Source organism: Diceros bicornis, chromosome 38 (genome assembly GCF_020826845.1).
Source record: "Diceros bicornis minor isolate mBicDic1 chromosome 38, mDicBic1.mat.cur, whole genome shotgun sequence".
In the NCBI taxonomy this organism is placed as follows: domain Eukaryota; kingdom Metazoa; phylum Chordata; class Mammalia; order Perissodactyla; family Rhinocerotidae; genus Diceros; species Diceros bicornis.
Genome location: NC_080777.1, coordinates 29,856,864 through 29,875,810, shown reverse-complemented (window position 1 = coordinate 29,875,810; position 18,947 = coordinate 29,856,864). Strand labels below are relative to the sequence as shown.

The 18,947-nt window shown below is 56.5% G+C and overlaps 1 protein-coding gene across 5 annotated transcripts in view; it reads right to left on the bottom strand.

The window, feature by feature from the left end:
- The window catches only part of NAV1 (neuron navigator 1), a 235,722-nt gene that overhangs the window by 143,301 nt on the left and 73,474 nt on the right, over positions 1-18,947 (bottom strand). For all 5 annotated transcript variants that reach the window (XM_058533784.1, XM_058533785.1, XM_058533786.1 and 2 more), the window contains exon 3: positions 16,344-16,450. In XM_058533784.1, coding sequence (XP_058389767.1) covers positions 16,344-16,450 — 107 coding nt within the window. The remainder of the gene's footprint in view (positions 1-16,343; positions 16,451-18,947) is intronic.

The window sequence follows — 18,947 nt, the reverse complement described above, 5'->3', positions numbered from 1 at the left end:
GCGCGGCGCGAACCGGAGGAGGGCGGAGTGTGCCAAGCCGAGGGAGGTGGGAGCGCGTCTATTTCTGGCTCTGGAGGGGGTGGTCTGTGCAGCAGAGATCCAGGGGCGGAGGAGTAGGGGGTAGGGGGGGATGAAGGGCCCCGCCAGTGTTTCTCCTCGCTTTCCACGCAGAGGCGGGGCAGGTTCTCCGAGGGGTACGGGTGGCCCCCTGCCGCGCCCAGGGGAGGGGGGAGGATCTGCTGAGGAGATGTGGGGGTGCGGGTGTAAGGGAGTGAGACAGGGCAGCTCGTGGGGCCTGGGGAGAGATGTGGGACGGGGCGGAGAGGTCGCTGGTTCCCCCAGGAAACGCCCAGTCCCCCCTTACTTTAGTCTCTGAGGCACCAGGCTGCACTCCTGAGGTAGGGTCTACCTCCCCAGGTAGGGGTTAGCAGGTGGGACAAGGGCGGCTTGGAGAGACAGGGACCAGGGTTGGCTGGGGAGGGGGCTCAGGGCATTGGAGGAAAGGACCAACTCTTGGGTTCAGGAGACTGGGTTCCCATTCTAACTGACTGCAAGACCTTGTCAAAGTCATTGCACCCTCTAGCTCTGTCCTCTCTTATAGTGGTTATCGTGCCAGCGTCACAGGTGGAATGACTCTGGAACTGTAAAGTGCTGTGTAAACCTAGGGAACCAGGACCAGACCTAGCACAGGCCCCTAGCCTGCCAGAGCTAAAGTGGGCTGCAGAACAATGTAAAAAGACAACATTTTCCTAGCCCTTCCCTCTCCCCTCCCACCTGGTGCAGGGAAGAGAGAGGGTGGAAGAAGCCCAGGGCTGACCCTCAGTAGAGGGCGACACCGCACCTCCTCCCCTGGCCTCCAAGTTAGGGCCAAGTTGCCTGAGCAAATGGCTCTCAGGCAAGAAAGTGGGGGACAGGAGGAAGCAGAGGGGTTGTCTCTGAAAGCAAAGCTTGCTCCAGGAGGGATGGACCCCGGATGGAGCCACACGCTGAGGCTGTAAAGCCCTAAGAACTCTCTGCCAGAATGTGCTAGCCATCACGTTATCTGCCCACCCCATCCCCAACCTCCGTCTCTCCATCTCTCTCCCCCTTCCCCCTAGAATCTGAAGAACTGTGTCAGTCTCATGGTTCACCCACTCTCCTAGCACTAACCATCACAGCCTCCTGGTGTGCGAAGTTGTCGATGTAGACCTCCGTCTCCCCCACCAGCACCAGAGCTCTCCGGTGCACCTCTCAGGGAGCAGGCGCTGCCACTATGTTGGTTAAATGGATTTGGAGGCCTGTGTGCTGTATCCTGGGTCTGTACCCTGCATGACTCTGGGGTGCTGTGATGTCCCCCGGATTCTGCCTTCCATAATCCTAGGGCTGGATCGAGATGCCACAGAATGTGCAAGGACAGGGATCGTAGCCGAGAGGATGTGCTTACCACAGTGCTGAGAACAGAGTCCTCAAGCAGAGGGTAAGAAGCAGCGATCCTTGGCTGGGCCTTGGAGATACAGAGAATGGTGGAGATTCTGCCCTCAAGCAACTCAGTGTCTGGCAGGGAATACAAGACAGACAGTACGAGACCTGGGAAAGTAATAATCCTGTCCCTGTGAGAAAGCAATGTCACACACATCAGCACATCCTCACAGGTAGACTGACGTGGGTGTGTGTATACCAGTTACAGGAACGACAGGAGGGAGACTCTGGGGAGCAGGGACCCTGGATGTCTCACTGACTACTGGAATTCCAGAGTGGGGCCCTTACTCAGTAGGTGCTGAATACATATGAGTGGAGGAGTAAGAGGTGCTGGCAGGCAAGCGAATACGATGGCTTGATGGCTTTCTGGAATACGATGCAGTGTGAGTAGGGAAGCGTTCGGACCGGGAGAGCAGGAAGCAGGAGGCTGCTCATGCCTGCACAGCAGCGGCACTGCCTCAAAGGAGTGGAGGAAAGGAGCTGGGTGCAGAAGTGCACCAGAAGGTCTTGTGACAGAGGGCGCAGCGCAGCCTGGCCTCGGGGCCCATGTCCTGCACTGAGGAACCTCACGGTGGAACCAGGGCTGATGATTTCAGACAACCAATGACAAGCCACGGGATCTGGTTGAAGGGACTTAAGCAGGAACCTGCCAGAACTTGGCATGGGCACAGAAAGCACCCCAAGGATGAGGCCAGTCATGAGATTTTCTCTCTGGGTGCACAGGAGGTACGCGTGCTCACACCCAAACACAGGCTCCAGCTCAAGGAAGGGATCAAGCCCATCCCTGGTGCCAGATCTCTCGGGAACACGCCCCTCCCCCATCCCACAGGCCACTTCTAATGGAATCACAAACCACCCCTCCTAGTCTTCTTCCTTACTTGGAGGGCATGTCTAGTTTGCACAAGACAATGGAATTCAATCACCACCTTTCCTAAAAACAGCAACTGGCAGATCTGGGGACACTTGTTCTCTGATCTACCAGGTCACACTAGTTCTTGCTGGTTGTCTGTAAGTTCTTTTCCTGCATATGAATTCATCTCCTCCTAGCAGACAAGGAAAAATTAACTGGCTGCCATCTGGCTGAAAAACATTATTTCCACTGTGGTCCACTCCACCCAGTGTGGACTGCTATAGGCAAAACCTGGCACGCTCTCCTCTGGTTAATGGCCCCTCATTGCTGGTTTCCACGTCTGGAGATTCACTTCTGTCAAATTAGTCTCTAGAATCGCTATGAAACACCATTCCACTTGTTGCTCTGTCCACTGCACTAGTCACTGGAGGCCCACTGCCCCGCGGCCTGCTCTCCCTTCTTCCTGGTTATCTTATACCCATCTCGTTCCTGTGGTTCAGCCTAGTCCCTTCCCCTCTCCTTACGCCTCTTTGGTCCTCCGTGCCTCCTCTCGAGGGATATCTTATGCCCCAAATCCCAAGTCCTCTCCCATCCCTCAATAAACAGCTCCTGAAATTCTGCCTCCTTCCAAAAGAGAGGGTGGTCCAGAAGAGAGAGAGAGGTGGTCCTAGCCCCCTCCCCACCATCTAAACCTCCCCACTCCCTCCTGTGTGAAACGCCACCTGTCAGTTTAGGGACGGAAACTCCTTCCACACTCATCTCATGAGTTCACTCAGTGTGGATCCCCTGGGGGCTGGTCCCCTCTGTCCACCCGTACTGCTCATCTTCCCACTGTCACTCTCTAAGGGTCTCCGCATGGCCATGTGGCGGTCCCTTTAAGTAGCCATCTTGGCATCTCGGAACTTTCAGATGCTCCCTAACCCTAACACGGCCCTCCCTCTATCTGCCTCTTTTTTGATTCCCTTCACATCCCTGAGTTTCCCACCATCCTCTACTGCAGTGGGAGCCTCTGCTGCCGTGGCAACCGCCATTCCAACCTCAGTCGATAAAGCTAATATGTGCAGAATGTTTCCTCTAGCGATTCCTAAAAAGAGAGGGACTTGCCCCGTCACACCACCCCCAAGCCCAGCCGTGAGGCTCCTGCTCTGCCCTTTCCCCACTCTGTGGGACAGATGGACAGTGAATGCTCCGGAAGACAGATGCCGTGAGGAGCTATGTGATGAGGGAGAGGCCTGGCTGGGCAGGGATGGGTGCTGCTGATGGCAGTGGCCTATGGAAGGGGACCGGATCCTGCCCAATTTCTAAAGGGGAGACGGGGAAAGAGGCTGGTTGGGAATTAGGGAAGTCCCCAATCCCCAGCTCCCCAAAGTCTGGCTCATCACCCCACTCCTCTCTCTCCAAAGGCATCGGCAGTTTCTGGGATGGGGAGTGGTTGGGTAACTTGACCACATCTGTTGACCAATAACTTAAAGCAACTTGAAGGATGAAGATAAGGCATGCAACCAAGGAAAGAAAAACATGTACACATCCTCACGCCCCTGCGACTAGAAAGGGATGGAACCCAGGTTGTCTGTGGTGTCTGGGGGGCTCTGCCTGTTGGACTGGGTTAGGATCCCTGGAGGAGAGTGGGAGAGAGAAGAAGGTGAGAAGGAGGGCTAGCCTGCTGTTGACCTTGAAAGGCGACCTTGGGAGAAGAGGGGATCTCAGGGAGGGGTAGTGGACAGGTGAGTCTATAACTGGCTCCCTCAAGGGCTAAGGGCTAAGAAGGGAAGAGGGAGGGTTTTCCTGATTTCTGTGCCCACAGTCAGGATCTGCAGAGCAAGGGCTGGGCACCGACCACCCACCCGAGGCCAGCCCAACTAAGTGACAAGCACCTTCTGTAAATTTTCCTGCTCAGACCCCTGTGATGAGGGTTTTCATCACCTCCCAGATTCCAACTCCTCTGCTTTTGTGGAAAGCCCTCGAGCCACTGCTCTCTACTTCCTTCTGCCCTTTTCTCTGCCATGTCATCCCTATGGCATCCCACCTATCAGCAGGGACTTGTTGAGCACAAAATGTGCACGAGGCCAGGCTGAAGGCTGCTCACATAGCTGGTGCACAGAGTCTCCTCTGCATCCAAACAAGCAGCTCCCTCCCACTGCTCACATCTCATCCAATCCGTGCCATTGCATGCCAGCTCTGACAGGGCAGAGGACAAAACAGACAAGAATTCCTGTCCTCATGGAGCTTCCATTCTAACGGGAGGGACAGACAATAAATTAGAAACGTTAGCTACTTAACAGTGCTAAGGAGAAAACACAGAGCAGGAGAGGAATAGCAAATACCCAGGGGCCAAGGTTGAATTTTCAATGTGGTGGCAAAGAAGGCTTTCCTGAGCAGGTGACATTTGAGTGAAGATCTGAAGGAAGAGAGGGGCAGTCTGTAGGGCTATCTGAAGAAGAGATTTCCAGGCGGAAGGAATAGCCTGAGCAAAGGCTGGTGGCGGGGGGTGCCTGGCCTGTTTGAAGAACTGCAAGATCAGCGTGGCTGCAAGGAAAGGAAGGAAGGAAGGAAGGAAGGGGCCAGTGGTAGGTGATGAGGTCAGAGACGGAACAGGTCGCCAGTGTGTGAGGGCCTTTCAGGTCATTAGAAGGACTTTGCCTTTTACTCCCAGTGAGATGGGAGCCACCGGCAGGTTTGGAGCAGAGGAGAGACATGACCTGGCGCCCTCCTTGAAAGAGTCACCGCGGCTGCTGTGCTGGGCTCATGGGCAGAAGCAATGGCGATAATCTAGGTGAGAGACGATGGCAGCTTGGAACTGGGTGGTGACTCTGGCGGGGGCAAGAAGTGGTCAGACTCTGGATAAATTGTGAAGCTGTTAGAATTTACTGATACCAGATGTGGGTGTGTGGGAGAGGGGAATCGAGAATACCCATGGATTTTGGCCTGGACAGCTCTAAAAGCGGAGATGCCATCAATCAAGAAGAGAAGGACTTCAGGAGGAGTCAGTTTTGGTTTGAGAAAGGATTAGAGAGCTGTACTCCCTGGCCCTTCTTGACACCAAATGTGCCTCCTCCAGGAGGCCTTCCCTGACTCTGCACACAGTCCACTGCAGCTGCTTTAGTAATTTCCCGACATCCGTAGCCAGCATTCTGCAGTCACTCATCTGTTTCCCAAGGACCCATCTTTGGTTGGTCTACCGTGATGAACTTTTTCTCAAATCCCATCGCAGCTCTTCGCACATAGTGGGCTCTCAGACATATTTGGAGAATGACGACTGATTCAATGAATGAATGCGTGACTCAGAACAGATGTGTGGGGGATTGTAAACAGCAGTGACCTCTCGCTACCCCGTGGTGAGAGACAGCACAGCTGGTGTGCTGGAATGGAAGCCAGGCTCTGGGATGGGGTCCCAGCAGCATCTTTTCTCCCTTGTCTGCAACCCTGGGCCACAGGGAGGCCAGCAGACCCTCTCTTTGCCCCTTTGAAGAAAGGTCCAGTTCTTTAGGGGAATGACCTTGGCACAGGTCACAACAGAGGCCCTCTCCTCCCCACATCTCTGCTCTGCTTGGAGGCACAGCATGAGTTTTGCCACACCTCTGGGAGACAGGGGCAAGAGTGGGCAAGGTGTCCTCAGCTTCTCCAGCACATGTGGCAAGTCCCAGCTGGAACTTGAGCCCCACCGTCCACTGCCACTTGGAGAAGAAAAGGGGCCAGTGGACCCAGCAGTCCAACATGGACACACCAGCTTGCTCACACCTCAAGGGCCTCATCCAGGAAGCCCTCCCAGATTGATCCACTCGCTTCTTCCCAGACTAGTCATCACCTTTGCTTTGCCAGGGCGTTGGCAGTGAGACATTTCTGTGGACTCTGCAGGGCCCTGGCTCAGCCACTCTGGTCTTAGGAGGTTCCCTAAGCTTAGAGGTTGGGGATTTTTCTTCTGGGCCACAAGGTCAGGAGTGTAGGCTCAGAAGAGATTTGCTGTCTGCCTGTCTGTTGGGGAAAATGGGGCTCAGTAAACTGAAGGTTGGAGGTGGAGCCAGCAGTCATGTGCCTCGGTCTGCCTTCTGGGCCAGCCGTCTCAGGGAGAGCTTCCAGGAGGGTGGAAAAGGCAAGAAATTCTAAACTACTACCCCTGTTCCTTGGAGCTCACAGCAGCCTGGACACATTTCCCCCGGGCCTCTACACCAACAGGACAGGAATGGAGCTAACAGGACAGGGATGGAGCGGGGATGGGCTGCCCATTGTGTGAAATGGGAGGACAGAGACTAGGCCCCGAGAAGGAAAACAAGTCACCTCTGGTCACAGAACAAGACAGGACCCGAGCCAAAGTCCAGCGCCCCTGGCTGGAGGACAGGGCTCTCCCAGGCTGGGAGGAGCACAGGCCCTGCCTCCAGAGGCAGGGTGCGCGGGGCTGTGTGGCTAGGGAGTGGGGACTGTGGCCGAGGGACCACTCGGAGAGCCTGCCCCAGGCCTGGGAGGTGAGGGCAAGACTGGGCCCACGGGGCGGGCCCTCCTTTAGCAGGGGCTTCTCGGCCTACCCCAGGGCTGGGAGTCCAGGGCTAGGGAGGGCTGACTAGGGCTGAGCTGTGGCTCCTTGTTCTGACCCCGAGAGGTCCCCCGAAGTGTTCTGACTCCCAGGCTAGAACATGGGACCTCTATTCCGGGTGACCCAGACCCCCAGCAGGGGAGCCCTCGAGGTGTGCAGCAAGGCACTGTTCCTCCTTCCTCTTCTTCTGAGGAGGGAGGGCCAGGACGTCCAAGTGTTGAGACCTCCCTTCTCCTTTTAAAGCCAGAACTGCGTGAGCTCCTGCGGGGGAGCGTCTCTCTGACTTGGTGACCTGGATGGCTTCCCAGGGAAGGACTGTCCCCTACCCTCTGATACCTGCTGCCACAGAGCCCAGGGCTGCCCAGCACCACACTCAAGGCCTCACCACTCTGGCTTCACCTGCCTGGCAGTCATGCCCTCTAATGCTCTCCCACCCGCCCTCTGGTCCAGGCCTCATCCCACCCTGCACCTGCTGTGCCCGCCCATCCCCCCAGTGCCTTCTCTGCTATGAATTCAAGTCCAATTCCCCCTTCACGGCCCAGCTTCAGGGCCACCTCCTCTAGGAAGCCTTCTCTGACTACATCCCACACTGATCTTTTCCTTTCCTATCTATTGATTGTGGTCAAATTCTGCCTAGTTACATCCTAAGGAGATATCCCCTCCCTCTAGATCCATTGTAAGCCCCCTGTTACAGACTGCATGTTTGTGTGCCCCCAGAATTCATAAGTTGAAACTCTAATCCCCGTGTGATGCTATCTGGAGATGGGGCATTGGGAGGTAATGAGGTCACGAGGATGGAGCCCTCACGATGGGATTGGTGCGCTTATAAGAAGAGACCCCAGAGAGCCCGCATCCTCTCTCTCCACCATTTGAGGACACAGCACGGAGACGGCTGTCTGCAAACCAGGGAGCGGGCTCTCCCTCGACACAGAATCTGCCAGCACCTTGATCCTGGGCTCCCCAGCCTTGAGAACTGTGAGAAATGCATTTCCGTTGTTGAAGCCCCAAGTCTATGGTGTTTTTTTTACAGCAGCCTGAACGGACTCAGACCCCTCCCCACAGGGAACAGTTGGTCAGGGCTTCTGATGCCTGTTGAACTGAATGGCCAGGGACCTCACAGCTCTAAGCACCTACTATTGCTGGACATGGTAACGTGCATTATTTCATAGCGCCCTCTGAAGCAGGGCTTGTCTTATCTGCATTTTACAGAGAAACACACTTGCCCGAGATCACACAGCAGGCTGCTGGTGGGGTCAGAATTTGAATCAGGTCCGTGGTCTCCCACACCTTCTCATAACTTCATGCTCTTACCGTGCAGCTCTTTCTGGGGGCCTGCCTCATAAGTGCATGAGACCCCAAGAAGTGTGGAACCCCCACAGCAGGAAGCTCTGGGGTCCTTCAGAGAAAGGAGGATAGGTCCTGGAGGGCGAGTGGGAAGTGGGAAGGAGGGCCTCTCCTGCCCGTCCCGCCAAGGATACCCCGTAACCCAGACGCCCGCTGCACCTGAGGTCTGCTTGGGTCTGGACCGCAGTCACAGGAGATGGGCCCACAGAATCCGGGGAGTGGTGACGGGATGGAGGATTACTCCTCGGGGCACCACCAGCCCCTGAGCTAGGACCTCTGTCCTGGGTCCTGGTCACTCCCAGTGGACCTTGCAGTCCCAACAAGTCCAGGACCCCTTGGGGACTTCCCTATTCTCAAGTCTTAGGGGTCCTGGGTTCTCTTCTTGACTTGCTCTGTAGCCTCAGAGAATGCCCACGTTCTCTGCACTTCACCAGGTTGTGTAAGACAGTGGGTGGAAATGGGGGAACCTCTCTCCCTCTGCTCACTGGCTCTCAGGAGGACACTCAGTCTAGAGTGTTCTATCTGGAGCTGTACTCACTTAACATCAGCTCCCTCTCCTTAGGCCACAGACCAGGGTAAGAAGTCTAGATGTTTCCCACATGTGCTTGGCCTGTGTGTTGCCGTGGCAACTGTCCGTACACACCCGCTGGGGTGTCCACTGCACATCGCGCCCCAGATGAGCTCTGCACCACCCTGGTACGTCGCCCCAAGACCAGGAGCAGCCCAGATCAGTTGTCACGGCAACCGCAGGCCTGTGACGGGGACCCAGGCAGGCGAAGAGGAGGGTAGAGTGCGCGCTGTGCCTGCGTGTGGGATGGAGACGCGAGCTCCTGTGTGAGGATGCATCCTTTGATGTGGGCCACGCTGACCATCCACAGAGTCAGTTGTTTCAGGGTTCTTGAAGCACCGTGCTAAGTGGAACCTCAAGATAATCTTACTCAACGTTTGTAATAAATCCTATGACCTCACCGAGGGCCAAGGAAACCCAAAAACCTGAGAAGGAAAAACACAAGGCCGAAGCCGAGGTAGTCTGGCCAACCCTGTGATGACCTCACTACCGCAGAGCAGGGCTTCTTAATCTGTGTTCACAGAGCGGACTCACAAGGTCCGTAAGACCAACCTTCGGATACAAGCTTCGTGCTGTCAAGACGTCCATTTGTCTGGGGAGACATGTTGTAACGTTAACTGGTTCTGAACGGTCCCTGATGCCACAAAACTCGAGACAAGTGCAGAGGAAAGAGGAAGCTCCTCAGCCCGGACCGAGCCGGGAGGGACCGCTGGTTTAGAGAAACCACCGGGAGAGAAGACATCACCGTGTCCTGGCTGCCTCCTTGTCTCCGGGGGCACCTCTGTGCTTTAGGAGAGTTTCTGTTAGGTTTTGAAACGAGGCATTAAACTTAACAGAGGAGTGCCATGGATTCCTATTTCAATGAATTTTAATAGAATAATCACCGGCAATTACCTGGAGTGTAAAACTGCTCTGCGAATGTTAGGAGTACTCATTGGTGTGATGGTGGGAGCTCCACAGGGATGAGAGCCTCACCCTTCGTGTGGCCTGATTTCATCACCGGGAGCTTACCTGCTCCGTATTCCTTCCTGCCCCCCTGGAAGTGCAGGCTCCTAGGCAGGGAGGATGCGGCGAGCTCATGGGGTCAAGCTCCTGCCCTAGGCAGTGCCCCCTCCTGCCAGGAAGTTCTCTCTCCATCTGACCTCAGCCATGCTGGCCACAGAACACACTCAATTCCTTCTCCAGCCCTCTGTGGGGGTGGAATGAGCTCCTTGAGAGAAGAGACAACTAAGGGTTTCTCTGCCCTCCCCTTCCCCAGGGCTTGGATGACCCCACACTCTGACCCTCTGCCCTGAACCTTCATTATCTTCAGCTCCCTTTGAATCCTGGGCCTCCCACAACCCGAAGCCACACACAGGAAGGCAGGGTTTTGATTCCTTCCACCTCTTAAAGGACTTGGACAGAGGAATTAGAGGACTGCAGCTAATTCTCAGCACTTAATCTCTGGGTTATTGTGTCTGTGTCACCTCCCTCTCTTGAACTGTCCCCCCCAGACCTCTTCTGTGTCCACCTGCTGGGCAGCCTTATTGTGGGGAAGCCTCTAGGGAGGGACCCTAATCCTCTTATCACAGGGATGGGGAGTTTGGGCGGGGACAGTGCGTTCTGGTTTCCACCCATTCAGTGGTGTGGAGGAGAGACTAAAGCTTGAATGTGACAGCACTCCTAGAGAGGAAGCCCCTGCAGCCCCCAGGGAGACCTGTCTCAGAAGTTATGGAGAAGATTGGCCAACCTTCGCACGGGGGGGGGGGGCAGACACCTGGGAGCCGTCTTCAGGGCAACCCCTGAAGTGAGGTTTCTCTCCACCCATCATGGAGGGACAGTGGGGGAGTTTACCAAATAGTCCAGGTTCCTTCCGCCTCCCATGGCTCAAATCTCTAGCTGCCCCACAGCACCTTGGATAACTACCCCCAAGTTGTAGGGCAGTCTCATCTGGAGAGATTCCTAGTAACCAGGCCTACCTCCTCTCGGTGAACAGCCTCATCCTCAGGACCTTCCCGTGGCCCAGAGGCACACGAGGACCAAACAAGGGCCAGGATTTTCCAGGAAGAGCTGAAGCTGTTCATCGCAGGTTGGAGAGTTGAATCTCCAAAACCTGCCAGGAGGAAGCTGAGTCCAGGACAGATAGGTACGGGAACAGGGGGCAGTTCTCCAGGAAAACCACAGGGGGACGTTTGCCACCTTCCTCTCCCAGTCCTCTTGCCCAGCATCGAAGGCTCGGGGTGAAGGGGGTGGCCCAGACTGCTGTTGCTTACACTCTCAGGGGTGTCATGAGGCCAGAGCTCTGCACTTGCTCCCTGGATGGGACACATATTCCAGACCTGGCTTCTCCAGGGCCACCATGCAGCTCATACACAGCTGCCCAGGCTGTGTACTGCTCCAGACGGCTACATAAGCCCCACATGGGCAGAGGTCTTGGCCTGTTTTGCCCTCAGATGTATCCCGATCATCGAGAGCAGCACCTGGCACATGGCAGGAGCTTAGTAAGATTTGGCGGGTGGATGTGAATTCCCTCTGCACTTGGGCAACGCAGAGGCCTGCTGGCTCAGATGGAGCAGCCTTGCCAGCCCTGGGTGTTGTTTTTTGAGCACTCGTGGGTGCAGACGCCATGTAGAAACACTCCTACCCCTTCTGGGTGGGAGAGTCTGGGGGCAGGCCTGGGCCCAGGTAGCAGTGGGGAGAGGGTCCAGGCTGCCCAGTCTCCGCTATTTGTGACACTCCATGAAAATGGCTCCCACTGGGTCCGACTGACTGCTGGAGATGAATCCTATTCCTGCCCAAACCCTGTCTCGAGGAGAGGTCACTCATCTCCTCCCTCCCCCGTCCTCCTCCAAAGAAATAGAATCCAGACCCCTCGGTTTCTATTTTAAGCCCCTCCAGCAGGGCACCTCGGATGACCTCACTTCTCCGGCCTCTTCCTTCTTGGCCCCTCCCAGAGCCAGGCTCTGCCTCTCCTGGCCTCCCTGGGGCACCCGGGACCCGTGACATGCCCCCTCCAGCGAGGTCATGGCATGTGTGGCTAAGCGCAGGACCTCTGAAGACCTGCTGCCTCGGTTCCAATCCTGCCCAGACCACCCTGGGCATGTCACTTAACCAGTCCTCATCTGTAAAATGGACATGTTCATAACAGCACCTCCCTCAATGACAAATCACGCCAATCACGTATTAAGCAGTTACAACACATGGGCATCCTTCTAAGTTGGTGTATTTAATCCTCACAAAGCCCTAGGAAGATGGTATTGTTATCATCACGGAGGCACAGAGAGGTCAAATAACTTGCCCAAGGCTGCTCAGCAAGCAAGCAGCAAAGTTGTGATGCAAAGCTGGGGAGTCAGGCTCCGACTCTCTCACAGTCATCTGTGTTAGCGCCTGTTCAGAGGAAGCCACTGCTCTCCAGTGTTATGATCACTTCCCAGCCCCGCTCCTGGAAGTCTGCCTGGTCCCAGGCAGCTACTGTTTATCCAGATGGGGCATCCAGACACGCCCTGCACCTCCAGCCTCCTCTGCCCCCCAGCACGGACCCACTGAGCCCTGAGAACAAAGCTACTGCCATCTGCCCCCGAACTTGGTCAGTTGTCTGCACGTCCACTCTGCACGGATGGTGGGACATCAGGCTCAGCTCAGCTTGCAGATCCCAGAGGGCAGGGAACACGGCGCTGTGAGCTCAGTGTGAAATGACACAAGTGCGGGTGACAGAGGAGCAGTGGCATCCTGGGGCTTGCTCAGCTGAGGGAGGGGTCAGCAGGACTGTGGCTCACTGACTCGCTTCCTTCCCCACCACTTGGCAGAGGTGCAGGGAGACCAAGAGGACGTCGAACAGCGTGCAGCTAACACAGTGAGGAGCGGCAGCAGCGGGATGGCCAGTGAGCAACTGGAGAGGACGAGCCTGGACTCAAATCCTGGTGCAGCCCCCTCGCTGCGTGTCCTCAGACAAGTTATTTTATGTGACCTCTCTGAGCCGAAGTTTCCTCACCTATGACACAGAATGACAGGACCACTGCAAAGGGCCGTGTGAGGGGCTTATGAAGGACTTTATGTGAAGCACCAGCATTGTGCCCTGCACACAGTAAGTGTTCAATAAATGGTGGTCACTCTTACCATTTGGTCATTTAGTGTCTGGGGAGTCAGAGGGCAGTGGTCCAGGTTTCAGTTCACTTGCTAACTAGCCGTGCAATCTTGAGCAAGTCACTGTTCCCCTCTGAGACCATCTCTCCCCATCGAAAATGAGGCCATATTTGGGTGATGGGTTAAGTCCCTTAGAGCTCTGACTTCCCGAGTCCTTTGTAGCCCTGGGAGACCTGGACTTGGCCTGGAGCTCCTGGACAAGCACGGGGGGTTGTTCCACGGCGCTGGGGCCCCCTGAGAGCCCAGAACGACCCTCTCCTGGAGAGCGGTTACCAGACCTCTCCCACCCCGGCCAAGGGCCCACCAGGTCTGCGAGTTTTCTTAAAGGGGGACTCTGTCCTCACTCCCAAATCCACAAGACATGAAAAACTTAATTGTGGCTTGAAGATGGAGCCAGCTCCACAGGGAGGAGAAAGGAGAGAGCTAAGAGCCCGATGTGCAGCCAGACTCCCGCTGCCCTCCTGTTCCACACACATCGACCCTCGCACGGAGTGGGCTCCAGCTCGTTCCCAGCGACATGCCACGATGGAAAAGATTCTTTCATTACGTGTCCACTTGGCGCTCATTCAACATGCCACAAAGTGGAAATAATGAGGAATGTGTGTCAACCTTGGAGTGACCTCCTGCAGTCCTCCGCACGTCACCTCGCACATGTGGGCCAGCAGAAATGGCAGCCCTGGCTGCCCTTGGCTTTCCAAACACACTCTGCAGGCGCCGAGGGAGTGTCTGCGGATGGGACCCGCTCACCAGCACAGCCAGGGGGGCTGCGGGGCAGGGCGCACCTACAAATGCCTGCGGGCTGGGTGGTTCCCCACTTGCCCAAGGGCAGAGGCGGAGGGAGCAGCTGGTTGTGGACGCCTTCAGGGCAGACAAGGCCAACTTCATACCCCTGCATGGTGGCAAAGCATCGTGGGAAAGTCTCTTCCTGCTGCACAAAGGTTGCTGAGCCTCACTTGGACCCTGTTCCACGCAGAGTAAGGAAGAAAGTCGTGCAAGGCTGAGAAAGGTCTTCAGCCCTCTCCTGCTCTCCTCAAGGACTCTGCCCCCTAGGCGCCCGGATGCCAGAGAGGACCGTACTGGGAGGAGAGCAGAGAAAGGCTGCTTGCTCCCCCTCAGCTGGCAGAGCAAGAAGCAGGCCCCGGAGGATGAACGAGCTCCACAACCACTGACGCTGGGTTCCTGACCTGCTCGCCCGATTCACCATCCGACCGGGCACGGAGTGGCAGGCACCTCGGAGGTGGTGGGGAGCAGGGCGAGTCCAGGACAAGAAGGAGGACTGGAGAGAACGTGATCCACAACTGAAGTACCTGCACTGGGCCCGGGGAATGGTATCGATATACGGCATGGTGCTCTCCAGGGCACCCAGTGCTCCTTCTACAAAGTGCAGGGAGAAGCCCAGTGCCCTCCTCGGGCCGCAGGGCCTCGGCGGGAGGCATGGCTGAGCGGGATGTCTTATCAGCTCCTAGAAGGGCAGGTCACTGGGCGGGCCTTTGGGGATGCCAACAGATTCTCTAGAGAAAGCTGCAGTGAATCCCTAGACCGTGAACACCTTGAAGGCAGGTTCATGGTCTGATTCAACTTTACCGCCCGTGTCGATCACAAGACAAACCCTCACTGTTGGTTTGTTGATTGAATTAAAGAATAAATGCCCTGAGGGAAGTTCAGGGAGAGCAGGGCAGAAATGGAAGCCTTCTGCCGTCTCCTCTCTTCCTCTCATCTCTGTTTTCTTCAGGCTCAGAGTACAGGTCCCCCTATAAAGCACAGGCAGATCCTAAGTCTCTCCCGCATGCAACCCGTCAAAGAGCCCAGTGTCCTTGGACGGGATGGATCACCATGACGACTAGCTAGTGCAGGAGCAGAGGCAGCGCCGCGAACCAAGCTCCCTTTCCCCAGGAGCCTCGCCGCGAACCAAGCTCCCTTTCCCCAGGAGCCTCGGAGGAAAAGCCCACCTCCAAAGGCTCACTGAGGCTCCAGCCTGCAGAGTAACCCAACCTGTGATCTACAGATGCTTCAGATCTGCCTGGTGACAGTGGTCCTCCAGCGGACCAGCCTGGGCGAGTCCCAGGGCCAGCCTGCAGCAGACGTTACAAGTCCCAGCCCTCCCACCAGTGCATCGGGGAATGAAGGCAAGCGCCTGCCTGGTGAGGTGGACACAACCAGGCTCCAGCAATGTTGCGCACACGTGAGGAAGCCATCACACAACAAAACTGCAGATGGAAAACTAGAGCTCCACGGAGCGTCCTGGTTACCACGTTCTAATTCTGACGGCTTCTCTGTGCCAGTGAATTTGGTTTCTTTTGTCTCCTGCCACGAACTGGTCCCCCGTTTGGATGCCTTCTGTGGAGGCAACGGCTTACTTTTCAGGTGCCTGGTCTCTACCCCACAACCCTCCTCTGCAGGGCTTGTCATGGAAGAGTGAGTGCTGCTGCTCTATGTTCGGGGTCACTGGCTCCAAGACCACTGCTGGAGAGCAGGCTGGCAGAGGGCTCGAAAGGGCCCAGCTCCCAAGCTAGAGGGACACCCAAAGACCTGCCCAGTAGGGGACAAAGAAGGCAGGAATGCACACCACCAGGGTCCCACTGGAGCAGGGCTCTAAGATGAGCTGTAAAACAGACCCTCTGGACAGCTCAGGTTTGCCAAAAGCAAGTCCATTCCTTCCTGGGGCAAGCATCCCTTTGGAAACCAAAGGACAGAGCAGATTCCCTGCAGTGTGGAGTGTATTGTACCTCTGCTGTGGATCACAGCGATCCTCTAGGTATTTTTTTAAGGTTGTAAGAAAACCAACACACACCTCTAAACCCTGCTAGGAGTTTAGGATCTGACCCATTTAGGGACCTGATCTGCGGTACACAGGCATTCACTCATCATTTATTCATTCAGAGACACCTACTGAGCACCTGTGTGGGCAGAGACTGGCCTGAGGATGCACCTGGGAATGGGCGGGGTCTCTGCCTGTAAGGAATACCACCGTGCTTGAGTCTCAGGGGTCTTCTTGGTGAGTTTCACATCCTGGGTCCTGAGGCTCAGTTAACAGTGCTATGCACATCAGGAAGGTGCCACTTGTGTGAGTGGCCTGTGAAGAGAGGTCCTGGGAGAGGGAGCGGTTGTCGGGAGGTTAGCCGATGGCTCTGCACTGCTCCCTGGTGCCCAGTGCCTTCACTGTTAATCTGGGGCTGCGACCTGGCTCCTGGCTCTCAATCTGTTACTTTCCTGTCATGGCCTCAGCGACCCCCACAACTGAGCACTGGATAAATGGGGCGCCCATGGGCCACTGTCCTATCCTGACCCTGAGGTGCCCCTGGATTTGATGGACCAACACTGGCTCCATCTGCCAACATGGCAGTTCTCAGGCTGGTGTCTCGTTGAGAGCGGCTGTCTAGCTAGGTTGCTGCTCCTCCCATGGGGGCAGTGGGGAGGGTTCTAGTCTGGCAGCCTCCCCACCCCAGGAGGATGTCTTCCCCCAGAGTACTCACCCATGCAGGAGAAGCTCTCCTCAGGCCCGCCGGGGGGGCCAGAGAAGCCATCCAGGGCGCAGCTATCCTGGGGGAGGAAGCCAGGTTCCTCCTGGTCTGTCTGCAACCTGCGGGACAGAGAAGGCGTGGTCATGCGCAGCAGAGGTTGTCCTGGTGTCAAACCCTCTCTTTGGGGCTAAGGAAGCCCCTGGAGCCTGGTTTTTCTCTGCTGGTGCCCTGTACCCCTGTGGGCTGGGCCCTCCTATTGGGCATACATGTGTGTGCCCTCCAGCAGGCGGCAGGCCTTCTGGGCAACATTAGGCCAGGGCAGGGGGGACCCCTGAGCACTGGGATGGCTGAAGCCAGTCGCCCTTTGGTGTTCTGCCTACTCCTCCTTCACAGGGCGGAGGGATCCCACAGTTTAACTCCAGGCCTTGGGTGTTTGTCCTGCCATGGTCCCTGCCCTCAGGATGTGCATATATGTACAGCTGTATGCATACACACAGGGAAGAACTCCCTCTGAAGCTGAGGTCACCAAGTTCTTATGAGAGCTCCGGGGGCACACGGGCCTCCGTGGGCTTGCTCGTGGTCCAGGCAGTGAGGAGGTCAGGGAAAAATGAGGGGCCGCCTCAGCTGGGGTCACAGTGACTCCCGGGAGAAGTCCACACGGGGCCAGCTGTGGCAGCAGGACGGAAGGGTGAGGTCTCTGGGCACCAGCTCCCAAGTGCACACAGACCTCTGAGCACAATCCCAACCGTGCAGTGGCTCCCAGGAACAAAGGCTGTGGGAGCCTTTATTACAGGCAATTACCCCGGGCGGGATCCCGGAGCTGGCCGGCCCAGCCGTCCGCCCGCTGTCTCCAGCTAAATGGACCTTTGGCAGCTTGGCTGCAGCAGGGGGGAGGGTGTGCAGGCAGGAGGGGAAACTGATGCTGGCCCCGGGGAGGGGCTGGGCCAGGGGCCCTGGGCGGCTCCAGTGTTGCTGAGATTGGTCGTCTTCTCTCTCCATTCTTCCTTGGTTCAACACTTAGCTGGCGCTGAGAAAGGCAAAGCAAGTCTCTTCTCTCTGGTCTCACTTCCCTCGTGGGGTGGAAGAGATGTCTCCAGGCCCAGATTGGTCTGACAGTCTAGGGCTGTGGGAGGTGTTTGATGCTCCTGCTCGGCTCTTTCTAAGCCGCGCAGGTGGGGTTGAGCTCCTGGGTGTCTGCAGGCCCCTCAGCTGGGTGCTGGGGATGGGGCCGGGGGGGCGTGCTCAGAGAGAGCAGACCTCATCTTGCCCTGGGGGGTGCTCAGTATGATGGGGTCACTCCTCATGCACTCCCACCAATTCAATGTCGGCCCAGCTAGACGAGTGTCAAGGGGACAAGGGAACACTGGAGTTGGTTGGTTTCTTGGAAGAAATGAGTGTAGACTTGGGTTTTTGAAGTTAGGGATGCAATTTGTTGGTGAGAAAGTCATAGGACATTCTACTGGAGAGAGCGAATTCTAGATAACATATAAATGTTCCACTGGATAACATCATATACGTGAAGGGTGAACACCGCCTGACCTAGAGCAGGCAGGCCATAGCCAGTGTTAAGAATGGCTGGCTGTCATGCTTGTCATCACTGTGGTGCAAGGACGAGGGAGTCGGCCTCGGCCATGTGGCCAGGACCCCAACCGCAGGAACACTGAGGAAGGCAGCCTTCGTCTCGCCAACCTCAGTAGGCTCTGCACTCCTACCTCCACCTGCCTCCACCTCCCAAACACCGCCAGGCCTCCATGTCTCCCCTCACTTCCCAGCCTGAATGGACAGGACTAGCTATGCTAGAAGGTGGTTGGAGGTTGAACGAGAGAGAAGAAAGCCAACAGCCCAACACTCCTCATTGAAGTCCGACCACAGGCCAGCCCGAGGAGCGGGAGAGAAAGCACTGGGGCTGGAAACAGGCAGCAAGTATGGTGGTGAGGCTGCCGGGGCTCTTCCTGGAGGGCGGAGGGGAGTGAGGTGGCAGCTCTGATGGAACCCAATGGACGAGACCAGAGGATCAGAGAGCAGACCGAGGACAGTCATGCCTTCCCTGCGTCCAGGGAGCGGGGGATCCAGGAGATAAACGTCACTGGGAAGGACAGCACCCAGAGCCTTGGAAAGAGCCGGCTATGGAGGATGCGGCGGGGGAAGGATGGCTGATGGTTTTCCCTGGAGAGGCAGGTCAGGCAGGACTAGAGATGGGGAGTGGAGCTGGAGCTTTGCAGAAGCCAAGGTGCCAGGTGGGTACAGATTTCCATGAAGACAGGATTCTGTGACTTCTAGGCAGCAGATGGCACCTCCTTGGCTATGAAACTTGCAAGGGTAGCCCAGCCCCGCCCTTGGCCCAGTTCCCCATGGCAGCAGCTCCGGGCCTGCAGGGAGTGCTGGCTCCCGCCCACGGGCCTGCAGCACCTGGGGGCGTCCTCGGTCCTAATCTTCCCTTGCCCAACCATGACCCTAGCTGCCACCCTAATCCGGGCCTGAGACAGGCAGGGCTCAGGGGTGAGATGGGGAAGGAACCCCCAGTGAGTCGCTGTGACACATTTCCACTTCTGTTTAAAATGCAAACACGGAATAAATGCTTGCTGGGTGGAAGAACGTGGTTCTGTTTAGGCTGCA